The sequence below is a fragment of the Nomascus leucogenys genome, chromosome 22a (assembly GCF_006542625.1).
Source record: "Nomascus leucogenys isolate Asia chromosome 22a, Asia_NLE_v1, whole genome shotgun sequence".
Classification (NCBI taxonomy): Eukaryota; Metazoa; Chordata; class Mammalia; order Primates; family Hylobatidae; genus Nomascus; species Nomascus leucogenys.
The window spans coordinates 106,215,162-106,229,514 of NC_044402.1; the positions used below are offsets into that span (position 1 = coordinate 106,215,162).

The 14,353-nt window shown below is 46.6% G+C and overlaps 1 protein-coding gene across 4 annotated transcripts in view; it reads left to right on the forward strand.

Moving 5' to 3' along the window:
• NRP2 (neuropilin 2) overlaps positions 1-14,353 on the forward strand; it is a 115,907-nt gene that overhangs the window by 36,962 nt on the left and 64,592 nt on the right. For all 4 annotated transcript variants that reach the window (XM_003253975.3, XM_012501322.2, XM_003253977.3 and 1 more), the window contains 4 exons: positions 3,283-3,513; positions 4,590-4,745; positions 6,721-6,890; positions 8,680-8,835. In XM_003253975.3, the coding sequence (XP_003254023.1) occupies positions 3,283-3,513; positions 4,590-4,745; positions 6,721-6,890; positions 8,680-8,835 (713 nt within the window). The remainder of the gene's footprint in view (positions 1-3,282; positions 3,514-4,589; positions 4,746-6,720; positions 6,891-8,679; positions 8,836-14,353) is intronic.

Here is a 14,353-nt window from a genome sequence, read left to right on the forward strand (position 1 = left end):
AAGAAGCAGGGGAAACTGTAAACACAGATACGCAAATAGCCATACAGAGGGCTCTAGAAGCCTTCGATGGTACATTACCCTGGTGAGGCTCTGCTGTACGACCCACAGTGTGAGTGCAGACCAGGGCATGTGGCTGGCATGGAAGGTTCATGTCTGCCCTAAGTGCAGTGGTGTATAAAAGATTCTATATGTTACCAGACTGTCTACATTTAAAAGGGTAAGCCAGAACAACTTACATACTTAAAAGATCTCAAATCAAGATATCGTGAGCAGAAGAGAAAAAGAAAGGAATTTTTAAACGTAAAATGTCACACTGAAAACAAAATCAGTGGAAAATGTGTGTGTGTGTGTGTGTGTGTGTGTGTGTGTGTGTGTGTGTGTGTTTGGTTTTTTCCAGAAGCTCCTTTAACCATAAGTTCAAGATCAGGTTTTCTTTCCTGTTTGCCCGTGACACTTCAGAAACTGACATTTCTGGGGTCATTCACAGAGGTAGAGAAAACTCGGAGTGCCTACTGCCTCCACTTCCTGAATTCAGGAAGTGGATTCACCTTCTGCGGGGAAGGCAAACTCAGCTTTGGGTAAATCCACCGTGTTTTAAATGTCTTGATACCTATAGATTCTTCTACTTGCAGAGTTATTGTAAAATTCACAGCGGAAAAACAGAGTGGACATTTTTCATAGCAGAGTCCTTTCCTATGAAATCATTCGCTGCAACCCAAATCCCCCAGCTTCTGTGGACAATCTTAGCCTTGAGTGGGCTTGAGTATTTGTTGACTTGAGTTCTTCGTTTAACCTTTAAACCTTCTAACACATCTCAGAAAAGGATCTTGGATAAGGCAGATGTCTGCAAGAGCCAGCCAGCTTCTGCCTCCTTTTCTGAGATCTCTTCCTGGCATCTGCTATTCAGCTGCTTTTGTGATGCTGCAAACTGTGAGATGGTATGATTAGAGATGAATGCATGATGTTAACAGACAGGTTTGGTTTTTCTGCATAAAAATAGATAAAACTGGACAAAAGTTTTTCCACCGCCTTCAAAATAAGCCAAAGGATATACCCATTTATAGCCATATATCAGAAATGCTTTTTTTTTTTTTTTTGCCTTAAGTACCTAAGGTTGAAGTTTCTTTTCAGTCAAATGCAGGAGCTCAAAACCCTGGGAACTATGGATACTTTCGAATTTCACATTCTCCAAGCTTCTCTTAGACTCACTAGATGTCCATCGTGGAAGCACTTGTGCCCCACCAATGACAGGAACCAAAGAAAGATGCCGCCAGAAAATTCCCCACTCCCAGGGGGGTGGACATTCCCCTTGCCTTCTAAGGGAATGACAATAGAGCAAGCTCTAAGAGGGCATGTCAGGATGCTTTTTCTAGCTCTCAAGCAAGAAGTGAATAGGGAGTTAATTTCCTCCCAACCATGTGTGAGGCTCAGCTGAGTGGCCCGCATGAAGAATGCTGCACAGCAGCCATAAACTCTAACCTTTTCAAAATTCCTCTTGGCCCCCTGAAGACCCGCCAGCTGGCTTGGCTTTGCTGAATTGCCTCATCCCGGGCCATTGAGGAGGCCCTCAGGAGTCTGAAGCCCAATCATAAACAAAGCTGGGGGAGGCGGCCCCAGCTCATCCCTCCAGGACTAGCTGCCCATTGAAAATTCTGGGCCTGCCCTGCTGCTGCCATGCATATGAATGATGGGGTGCAGAGCCTCTGAGATTCGCTGCTTAGAGCCTCCACAGAACCCATGCAAAGGTTAGCCCTTGCCCTCGTGTGTTCCTAGTCCCTACCCTGCCAAAGCACAGCACAAGGCGGAAAGTAGGAAGTGATGGATGGATAGGTAGGAGATACTGGGATTTTCTGTCTGGTGCTGAAGAAAGTTGCAACTCCTCCATCCTGACTTATTTGCATGGCACTTCTTCCAAATCAGACATTTACCTCTTTCCAGAAAGCTGTCATCAATAAAAAGACTCAATGAGAGGCCTCCTACAGGAGCTGTGGATAAAGGCATCGCTGCAGGCTCAGATCAGTGTATTGACATCACCTAGTTATATTTCGGTGTGAGTCCCAGAGGACACTTCCTGCCAGTAAACACCTAGTTTATCGAGTATTTCTGGTTGGTTGTGTTTTTTATGCTTAGAGTGTCTATTATCCTCCTCAAAAATCCTGCTTCCTTTTCTTCTCTTAAAATCTGAACATAACGAGTGAAATCAATTCTAATTGTCCAGCATTTTCATTCGTCGCGTGAATGTGCATGAGCTTGTGCTCCGTGGGTCCATAGGTCTGGGTTGCAGTGCTCCCGGGACCCATCTGTGGTGCTGCCCTGGCAAATGGTGGCTGGTTAAAGCACAAGGACCCTTTTAATATGACTCCACCTAGAGGCATTAAGAGATAGGGTGGCTGTAATCCTCTTATGAGCTGTTCCTGCTCCTGCTGCCATCCAAGCTTGCACCAGGATGCGAATGTGTGCCGCATTTAATCGGGATGCCTTCTTGCGTCCCAAGAAAGCAGACACAAGAGCTCAGGAGAGAAACAAGGCCATCCACACCACAAAGGAGCCAGAAGCCTTCCAAATGTCAGTGCACTGCTGCATTTTTCCAAACTTGTTGCCGGAGCGGCCTTTAACATCCCCAACGGCCTGCTGTGATCCACCAGCTAAAAACATCGATTGTTAATTGTCCGACCACTACAGAGCAGCTCGTTTTAATATAGTCATGACATGAATGAGACCCAAGCTCCCCTTTGCCCCTCCCCTGAGGCACCTTGGATCTTGGAGGGAGAAGGGGGCACTTCGTTGGCTGTGGTACAATAGGGGCTAGTGTTGAGGTCAGCAATAAATAAGGGGTAACATTGTTTTCCCTGCTGGCAATCAGCAAGGCTTCCTTAAGGATTGAAATAACTTACATTTCTGGAGTGAGCAGCTGAGTAATTGAGAAAGAAGACTCTGTTCCTCTTTTCAAGAGAATCCCTCTTTCTCTCTCTCTCTCTCTCTCTCTGTCTCTCATACACACACACACACACACCACACCACTTCTCTGTACCCCCACCCCACTCCCCAATTCCTCAATTGCTGCTCTCACTCTAACATGTAGGGCAAGCCAGCTGTGCCTCCCTAATTTATGAGGGCTTGAAACGTGCATGTGAAGAGTATGTTGCTTCAAGGGCCACTCCAGTGGCAACAAAAACCTCAAGAGTAGGGGGATTTGGGGCCAAACATTTAAATAACCCATGTGACAGAGGCCACGAAGAAAGGCATCTTCTTCTTAGTGCTACAGTTCTCTTTTACATACAGGCTCTGAAGATTGCTCAAAAAACTTCACAAGCCCCAACGGGACCATCGAATCTCCTGGGTTTCCTGAGAAGTATCCACACAACTTGGACTGCACCTTTACCATCCTGGCCAAACCCAAGATGGAGATCATCCTGCAGTTCCTGATCTTTGACCTGGAGCATGACCCTTTGCAGGTGGGAGAGGGGGACTGCAAGTACGACTGGCTGGACATCTGGGATGGCATTCCACATGGTGAGTGATGTCATGAGGCATTCCTCAGTAGCTTGGCCTTTGCCTGTTAATTGCTTTAGTGATGATAAAGAGGAAGAATAAAGACTTCGAAGCTCCTATGAGTTCTTATATGACCCATGGTGTCTTTCTCTTCTTCCCCTTCACTAAGGATAGCTTGAGAGAAATTGCAGGAAGGCTGTCTACTTTCTTGGAAATATTTCTTTAGAAAAGGATAGGAGACTAAACAGACACTTGGAAAGGATGAGAAAACTTATAGTGTTCATTTCTACTCCAAATTGTCAGGATAGAAGGTGGCTCGGTGGCCAACCCCTGTGACCAAACAGAAGGACTCCAGAGCCAGACTGGCCGGGCTTAACTCCTGGCTCTGCTACTCACCAGCTGTGCAACCTCAGACAAATTCCTTACCCTATCTGTGTCTTATCTGTGTTAAGTTAGCTGCTATCATCATCATTATTACTATAATTTTAAAATTATTATTAATATAGTCATAAATATTGAAAAGATACATCACCCAAGGCTAAGAGCCACCAGTACTTCGCAGGTGAAGACCAACATAGATCTTGGGTCTAATCAGCATTGGAGAGGAACAAATCTTTCACTTTTGTAGTCATTGTAAGTTTTTTCTAATATAAAGGAGACTTGATAACTAAGCAAAAAGAGCAATTTCATTTCCCGGGTAAAGCACAAGACTTAGTCAGAAAACCTAGGTTGGAGGCCCAGCTCTGCTATTTCCTAGCAGTAAGAATAAAGAAATCACATGTGCTCTCCAAACTTCAGTTTCTTCCTCTGTAGAACAGACATTGTAACGATACTTTTCCAGCTCATCTTCCAGGCCACTGAGAACAGAATGAAGCCAGTGAAAGCGGCCTGTACCTTTTTAATGAAAAAGTGAACGTGCTTTTTAATGTGCAAGAAAAATATTAGCTATTGTTCTTGAAACGTATCTTTGGTTTTTATGGCAAGATGTACAAAGTCTGCTCCACTGAATAAAATGCAATGAGGGGAAGGGAAAACGGAGTGAAAACCAAGTTTGACATTTTGATTTCCACTGACTTCTCTTTGTCTTGAATGTCCAGTTGGCCCCCTGATTGGCAAGTACTGTGGGACCAAAACACCCTCTGAACTTCGTTCATCGACGGGGATCCTCTCCCTGACCTTTCACACGGACATGGCGGTGGCCAAGGATGGCTTCTCTGCGCGTTACTACCTGGTCCACCAAGAGCCGCTAGAGAGTGAGTTGGCTGATTGGGAACCTCTGTCCTGTCCTTCCATCAGGGCTGTGAGGGTGTACAGGTGAAGAGGGGCTGAGCTCTATGAGAGAGGAGATAGGAACTCTACGGAATTTATGGTGGCATCTGAGTTTAGAGGCGCCCACATCCTCTTGCCAGGAAGAGGTTGATGAGAAAAGAACACATTTCAATCTGGGTGCTTATTTCTTTAAAAAATATATATATGTGTGTAACAAGAATTAGATATTTTCAGGGAAAGTCATGGTACCATCTCATACCTCAGTTTCCTCATCTATGAATGAAAGAGATGCTAGTTAGGATGATCTATACAGGGCCCCTCCTGCGCTAACATTTTTTTAGTCTGTGGCCATTTTTTTCCCTCTCAAAATCTCAGGGGCCATTGTCACAAAACTGAACCATTTTAAACCTCTCTTTCTCTGTATTTTTTGACATTAACCATCTCTGGGCCTGGGTAATGTTTTCCTGACTAGATTGGTACAACTGCTTAGACTTGGACTTCACCCTTCCACCAAAGATAGTTTGTGGAGCTTCTAGTATGTGCCAGGCACCAAGCAAGGAATTAAAAACTATCACTCTGACTGCAGCTGCAGTGGAACTTGAGGTCCCTCAGCACTGAGCAACATCTTCAAATCAGCTGCTCTTGGACATGTGTTTCAAATATACTGCCATTTCTACTTAAAAACCCAAACGATAACTTTTGGTTTTTTTTTTTTTTTTTTTGAGACAGAGTCTCTCTCTGTTGCCCAGGCTGGAGTGCAGTGGCTCAGTCTCAACTCACTGCAACCTCCACCTCCCGGGTTTAAGCGATTCTCATATGTCTCAGCCTCCCGAGTAGCTGGAATTACAGGCATGTGCCACCATGCCCAGCTAATTTTTGTATTTTTAGCAGAGGTGGGGTTTCGCCATGTTGGCTAGACTGGTCTCGAACTCCTGGCCTCAAGTGATCTGCCTGCCTTGGCTGGGATTATAGGTGTGAGCCACCATGTCCAGCCCCAAATAACTTTAAAGACTAAAGAAGTACTTTTAAGAATGCTTCAAGCTATGGAAATCCTGCCCTGATTGCAGACAACTCACCATATATATAACTACAGACACGGCAGCCTGGCCTGCAGGAAGGTTGCTGGGTTTTGCATTTGTGTTTTCATCAAAGAGCTTCTGAAGATTGAGTGACAAAGAAACAGTATGGCAAATTGCACCAGGTCCCGTGAATGGCCAGTGCAGTCACAGAGTAAAGAATAGGTTGATACCTGATAAGGATTGCTGGCCCATCTTAGACACATACACACACACATATCGATCAGTGTTCATGGCATTCATGGAAGGACAGCAATGCAACTGACAGCACAGGGCCAGAGTAAGTGACTTCTGGGTCTATTTGTCCAGACAGGTGGTGCAGGGGAATAGAGAGTGACATGCATGTGCTCAGGGAGAGATTTCCCAAAGACAAGTATTTATGCTTTGTAATGTCTGTCTTCTGTGCCAGAACTCAGAAGACAGTTGAGTGAAAAAAGAAAGAAGCAAAAGTGCCTCCTGGGTGTTTACTAATAAAGCAGGCTTCCCACGACGTATCAGCTCACCCAAATCGCCACGAGTCTATCTCACATTTACCTGTATTGCAGTAATGGTGCATCTGGCATCTGTAGCCTGCAGCAGTAACAATTCTTGTGCTTTAGATTGTATTTTTAATTTGTATGATGATTCTCTTATTTATCCATAGCCTGATTTCTTTTAGGTCCCATTTAGTTTCTTTCAGAGCCAGAGGGGTTGTCAAGCTCCCTTGGTGTAGTTGTTTTTATAACTTGGTGTAGTTGTTTTTAAATTTGAGCATATAATTAGGGTCTTTTAAATGAGGAAGTGCCTGCAAGGACTTGTCCCTAGAAGGGAGGCAGCATTTGGGGGATCCCGGGGTATGAGGTTGGAAGGCCTAACTCTGCATTTGACCGTCTCCTTTCCCCAGACTTTCAGTGCAATGTTCCCCTGGGCATGGAGTCTGGCCGGATTGCTAATGAACAGATCAGTGCCTCCTCTACCTACTCTGATGGGAGGTGGACCCCTCAACAAAGCCGGCTCCATGGTGATGACAATGGCTGGACCCCCAACTTGGATTCCAACAAGGAGTATCTCCAGGTACTTGTGCAGACACCAGAGGATGTGCAGAGTGTGTATGTATTGCTGGGGTAGCTCCTCAAATACAGTAGACAGAGGACACAAAGAAAATAAACACAGCATACCTGAGAACTCCATTCATCCAGACAGATGTGTATGCCAGGCACTGGGTTACATGCTGGCATACGCTGATCAGAGGGAGCCTGCCCCTGCCCTTGTGGAGATTACTGGGCCTGAGGAGAAGTTGTTTGGCCAGGATGCTGTTTGCCCTATCACTATAGATATCCAAGGAACATTCTATAAGCTGTTTGGATCTTCCTCATTCTTGGCACAGGGAGGCATCAAGGACATGGGGGCATTCTCCTAAGGGGAGGTTTGTTGAGGTGCTAGCTGCACATGACAGCTTCTCATGATCTTTGCTATTTGGAGAGAGCCCTGCCAGGAAGGTTTTGCACAGAGCTATCAGAAGAACACACAGGAAAATGTCACTACCAGGAACAGAACTCAAGGCGCCCAGATGCTCAGCAGCATCTCTTCAGACCATTGTTTGCTTTATTCTGAATAAACCTTGCAGCTCATGTTGAGTAATCTTCCCGCACTGCACACTGCTCCAATTCTCATCCCCTGGGAAGAAGTAAACAGGGGAAAAGCAAGCTACTAGTTCCACACCAGAGTAGTGACTGCTTTTATGACACACGTAAGAGAGCCTTGTGACCCACTGACAAGCCTGTCCTAGCTCTGATGCGACACAGTGACCTCTGCTCTAAGAAGGATGTTGCAAAGCAGACAACAGGAAAGGGAGAAAGACCACTTAGAAACTCCAGGGAGTCCACAGAGGTTCTAACAGCAAGCCCTGGGGCCATTTGTCATTGTCTCTTCTCTCTGCCTCTCCAAAAATCCATCTCCTCTCAGCCTGCAAAACTTCCAGAAAGTTCTGTATAACTGGCATCCCCTATCTTTGACCTTAATCATACACTGTCTCCTATTGCCATCCACCTGTTTCTCATACGTGTAGACGGCCATGTGTACTTATTCGAATGTTTAGTAATACTGAGCACATTGTAGGTCACCAATAAGTGCTTACTGAATTGAATTTAGCCAGTGTGTGCTAGCTACATTTTGGTCATTTGGAGACTGCCATTAAGAAACACCATGGCCAGCAAAGGAATGACATCCAGCAATTTCCAAATGGGTTTGGAATTGTGGGAGGGGAAGTACCTTAAAATGTTGGCCATCCTCCTCATGGAGCAAAAGGTCAGGCCTTGGTGCATAAGCCTAATTGCTTGGGCAGACTCTACATGCCCTTTGACCCCTCTGTGACCTGCGCAACTAAATACACAATGGAGCGAGAGGGTGTGGGGAGGGGATGCCTCTATGAGTGTGACTTTTGGAACTAGGGCATTATAAGTGAACTGGATTGAATTGGACAGGAGTAGAGTGGAGTAGATTCAACCTCGTTTCTTTAAAGCAGCATCTGCTTCCATGGTCCAAGGCAGGCCATCATTTACTAAGAAGGGATTATAGCTCTAGATGTTCAATGATTGAGAAAAATTGAGTATTGTCCCTTCATGTTTGCAAAAGAGAGAAAAAAGAAAAATAACCTAACTTTTCAAGGTGTCTGATTTAGTGTAAGATAATGAGAGTTTAATCGTCCATTGGAATTGCAAACTGCTACTAATTACAAGCACATCTCAGTGAATCACAGATACAGGTTGGGAGCAAAGTCTAATGATTGTGTCCTTTGGAAAAAAACAAGACACTGCCCTGTGTCGAGAATGGTGTTCTCTTACTCCAGCCCTCTCTTCCCCAGGTGGACCTGCGCTTTTTAACCATGCTCACGGCCATCGCAACACAGGGAGCGATTTCCAGGGAAACACATAATGGCTACTATGTCAAATCCTACAAGCTGGAAGTCAGCACTAATGGAGAGGACTGGATGGTGTACCGGCATGGCAAAAACCACAAGGTAAATCCATGATCCTACCTTAAAGGCACATTGAACCAGGGCAAGAGGGATGGGATCAGGGGAGCTTTAAGCCGACCTCCTACAGGAGAGAGGGCCTTGTGTAGTCAGGCTCAGATAATTGATGGAGGCAAGGGTCGTGCTGGCCTTGAAAATCTTCTCTCTTAGGCTAAAGCGATTGGAAAACACTGTTGCTCTGACAGCCAGTTGCTGTTGCATCTTGCACAGCAGAGAGAGAGAGCTTGCAGAGTGTTCTCTGACTTCAAATGAAGGAGAAAATGCAGCCCCAGTCCACTTCTCCCCACACAGGATTCACTGAACATTTATGGCCTGAGTCCCTTCCATATGCTGGGTTAACAATCACAAAACCACATGATACTATAGTTCAGGAGTTACCGAGCTCTGGAAATGAAAGGGCACAAATCCTGAGAGGGAATCACAGTGTCCTGGAGAAGAAAGAGGACCATAAATAATGAGGAGAAATTCAGTTTGTTGGGGATGGGCTCTGAACTGGCAATCATGCTTAGCGGCGAGGCATTGAATTCTCTCTGCTGGTGCCTCCTGCGTCTGCGGCTCCCGGAGGTGTGGTCTGTGTGGGTGATGCGGGGCTTTTGTTGTATACATATGGATGAATGTCTGGCACTCCACTTTCTTAAGACACATGACATTCTGGGTCTGCAGCTGGCACGTGCGATGTGCTGGCTCTATGTGTATATACACAGCACACTCAGCCCATGGGGGCTTACTGCAAACAGCCAGGGGCTTGTGTTGGTGGGATTGGGGTATCTGTGATGGGAACACAGGGCATGGTGCCCCCTGCAAAGCAGGAGCTGGTGCAGAGGTCTGGAAGGAGAGTGTGATGTCCGGGGGATTCCTAGGGGCTGCCTCTCCTTCCCTAAAAAGGAGGTAGGGAGGGAGGAAGAGGGTCTCTCCTGTAGCATTACAGTTCCACCAAGCCCTGGTCTGTCAGTGTGTGAATCATCAAAATGGGGCACATGTGGCCAAGCCTAGGGAGGCCAAAGATCTTTTCCAAAGGGAATCTCCTCAGCCCCTGTCACTGCCCCGAGGCAGCTTGCTCTGGCTGGTGCGGCTGGAAACCTTAGACCCAGAAAATTCTGAACTGTGATGTTGGCAGTCTCACTTGGGAAATGGGAAAAGGAGTAGATTTTTAAAAAATCAAAATCACCATAGTAACGGGGCACCACTCATCTGAAAACCATGGCCTCTGGATATTACCAGGTATCTCACACACATGCACACAATTGCCCGATTTCCACGATAAGGAAAGTGAGGTACTTAGCAATTGAAAGATGCGCCAGGCCAGGTCTGGTTTCCCACTGACTTGGTTTCAGAAAGACTTGCCAAGCATCTGTCGGGAATGGCCAGCCTGAATTGACACTGGGTACCAGGAGCTTGGGGGCTGACACCTGGTTCCACCCCACCCTTTTCAATTATAAACCGGTAGATCTCGGAAGCTCAGCTAGCAGACGAGGGCCAGAAGCCAGGCAGGGGTGGTCCCCGGGGAGAGGAGCGGGGCTCACCTGATTGTTTCCCTGTCCAGGCGCAATGACTAAGCGGCATGGGCCCAGAGGGATACTGTAGCATAAGCTGTTTTAAAAGCATGCAGATGGACCAGGATGCTATTTAAAACATCATTTGTAGGAAATCTGCTTTTGGAAATACCTTAGCACTGCACATTTTCATAGAATGCTGTCCTCCCTGGCTTTATCCCCGGTATTCATTCTTCAGGAAAGATATTCCTGAAATTGAATTTAGCTTTCTTGTTTTCAGAATTATTTTTCTCAACTTTTTCATAGTGGATATATTCTCTCTCTTTTGCCTCCTCTTTCCCCACTTGGCTAGATTGATTTCCCCAGGAGCCAAGGGGTAACTTGAGAGGTTTTTTTTTTGTTTTTGTTTTCGTTTTTGTTTTACTGAATTAGTCGTGCCCAAATAAACGGAGTTGGGGCAGAGGAAAAGCCCTTTCTCTTCCCCATTAGAAATTCATCCTTTGTGTACTTAGAAGGAGGCAGGAAAATGGAGAGCCTGCCAATTAGGCATCGCCCCACTCTCCAAGCTCCTTCACCCCACTGCGGGTGTGGTGGGCACCCAGGGGCTTTCCTTGTCTCCCCTGCAAGGATGGTCTCAGCTGCCCCTTCATTAGCAGATCTTTCGTTCAGATATCTGTATTTAATATGCAGATTCCCCCTCATTCACGGCGCGTCAGTGCAGCTCTCTGGGCTGTTGGGGTTGAAGTAGTTGAGTGAACCGTGCCAAATAGATTTGTCAAGTCTGCCGCAGTTTGATTTGATGCCATGGGGGGAGGTGGGGGTTGGGGAGGGACTCGGGGGCAGTGGAGGAAGAGGCTTCGTCCACGCCGAGTGCCACCACTGAGTTTCTCTTTGTAGCTGCTGGATGGTGGGCACTGTGCCAAGCTAACTGGTGCTAAGTGGTGGGCTTGAAAGTGAAATTCAGACAACAGGAGTTAGCAGAAAAGCAAAGCAGAGATGAAGGCAAACGCCTGCTCTGCTCTGCTCTGCTCTGCTCTGCTCTGCTCTGCAGAGCAGAGGGAAGGTTTGCAAATGCCTTCCCAGTGTGCAGGGAAGGAAGAGGGAATAGTGACATTTGGGACAGAAATGTGGGAACTCAATTTCAACTCCCTGGTCACTGTCAACAGCAATGCAGCATACCAAAGACCAGGGAATTGGGGAAGTCAGAGAAAAACAAGATTAATGAGCACTCAAGGTGGCGGGGGAGGGCTGTGCTATGTCTTTGCAAAACACTGTTTACAATGTGGACCCAGACTGGGCTGAGACAAGGCCTAGGCCTCTGAAAGAATGCCTTCCTTCTTACTGCCAGGGGGTGAGGAAGACTAAGGAACTCTTTTCCAGCCTCCCCTAGCCAGGGAGCAGCGTGTTCTTGGTCTTTTCCCATCCAACAGGTCATCATGAGGTCGCCTGTGAGAAAGTGGTCAGTCACACTGTTGCTGGGGCATTGCCAGCCTCCTCCTGGCAAATGCAGCCTGGTTACACAGGCCACATGCACAGCACATCCCAAATCTTTATCCAATTCCACATGCCATAAATATGGAACCTCTGATTCTCATACAGGGCGGGTCCGCCTTATGTATATTTATGGCATAAACACAAGGCAGAGAGCTCATCTGCCTGATGGAACCCATATCCAACCCACGTGCTCCCTTAGATTATACAAATTGCTTTGCATACATTTCTTCAGAAACCACAAGCAGAAATTACTGCTTTTGGTTTCCCCAGCTATATTAATAACACCCTAGATGCAGACATGGCATTGTTAATACAATAGTAGAAGGTTCATGTATGTTTATGTAATTATAGGCACAATTATGTACATACATAGCAAGAGGGGTGCATGGAGAGCAATGGGAAGAGCTCAGGGGCACAAGGTCTTGGTCTAGGTCCTGCCCTCCTGAGATGCTGATTCCATGATTCTGCACTGGGGATAGGCTGTGCCTGGGGAATGGAACCACAGCTGGTGACAGGACATGGGAGAGAGACTATTGCCCTTATTTGTCTAGGCGAAAGCCCTTATCTTCAGTTCCCCCTCATTCAGTAAACGTGGGGATCTCCCTTGTTGACATAGCTCTGGTTAGTCACAGTGTTTCTGGGCTATTCTGATGTATTTGGAAGAAATCTGGGCTAAAAGAGAAAGTCTGTGGGGTGCCAAATGCATGCTATTGGTCAGATCGGGGATGGATGGGTGAAGATAGGGATGAGGTAAGACTTGGGTCCAAGAATTTTCAGAATTACCCCACAAGGAGTGGAAGGAATGCACTGAGCTCATCACATTAATGTAAGGATGACCTCCAAGGGACTCAGAAAATCCTCAGGCACCAGCTTATCCACTAGAGAATTTCACAGTTTCACAACTGTGGAATTGAAGCTCTTAGAGATTAAGTGCCTTGCTGCAGGGACTAGGAAACTGGAGCCTCCATGGATGGCGCCTGGTCACCAGACTTGGATGTCCAGACTGGTGCTCTCCACAATCCGGCCTAGGCCTTACTCTTCATCTTGAGGGAAATTGGCTTCCTACATGTTCAGCCCAAGGACTGAGAGGTACACATTTTCCTGGAAAGCCTCCTCTTCAGTGAAGTTCTGCATGCAGGATGAGCCTGTACATGGCTTAACCCACTAGGCTCATTGTTGTGGAGCTGGGCTTCACCACAGAATCATGAGGATGGAGAGTTGAAAGGAGTTGCCATTTGTTTGATTTGGCCACATCCCTTCAAAACAAATAAACACTCCACTTCAAAAATCCTCTATCCCATATTTATTTTCTAAATTAAAACAAATCATTTTTAAATCAGAGACTTGGGAGGACAGAAAGAGTGGTGTCAGAAAACCAAACCCTCAAATCAGTTGGCTAACAGCTAGAGGCACATGATGTCTATTTTCAGATCTTCTTAAACAGGGCACCACGTGACCTTGGAAATATCTCTTGGTGGCTCCACGCCTCAGTGTTTCCACCCAGTCCAAATGGAATGGCGCTGCGGCTGCTATCAGCAAAGCACCTTGAGATCTGTAGATGCAAGGCTCTCTGCGGATATAATTAATGGAGTAGACCCACAAAGCTCTTCTTGAGCAGAAGCAAGTTATCAATTTAAAAAGTAAGAAGGCCCCATGGGATATTTATGGGCCTCTTTTAAAATCATAGGCCTGGAATGGACCACGATAAGTCATCCAGACCTTTCCCTGCATCTGATGGGGCCTGCATTGAGCTGCCTCAGATAAATGTCATCCATCCCAGCCTCACTGTTCTCTTAGGGATGCAATTATGCCTCCACTTGATCATTTCAGTTTTCAGGAAAATCCTTTTTTAAAAAAACCTCCTGGCAGATGATGGGCTTCCCCTTATTCCTTTTGTGGTAGTAATTTTGTTTGTTGTATATGAGATTAGGACAATACCTCACACTGTAATGGGCTCCAGCCTTCAGAAGTCGTGGATAGAACAGCATCATCTAACCATGGTTGTGTGTGCTCTGAAGGGGGCTGATACCCCTTCCAAGTTCAAGTCCTTCAGTTTATCTGACCCCCTCAATTATAACGAAGAAGAATCCAGTGCCCTAGGTAATTAAGTTTGTCCCTTATCCATTTGCCATGGGATGAGCTCAGACCTTTAGCCTCTCCACTTAGGAAGCTCAGGGGAAAATTTCATTATACAGAAGCTTGAACCTTTTCTCTATCAGGCTCCCGCGGCCAGCGTCACCCAGCTCCTGCGGGTGCTGAACTGTCTCCAGTAGCTGAGGCGCGCCTCCCTGGCGCTGATAGCCTTGATGTTAAACTCCCAGGCCCCGGCTGTGCACAGAGGCCAGTGACAAGGAGCACACAGAGGGGATGTGGAAGGGCGCTGTGATTTTGCTTGGGCCGAGGAATCATGTTCCTTGCCCCAGCCTCCACCGGAAGAGGCAGGCAGGTGGCAGAGGTCTCTGGAACCTCACCCCGTTCCCTCAATCTCTCCCCACCTGGGAGTTAAAGGCGCCTCC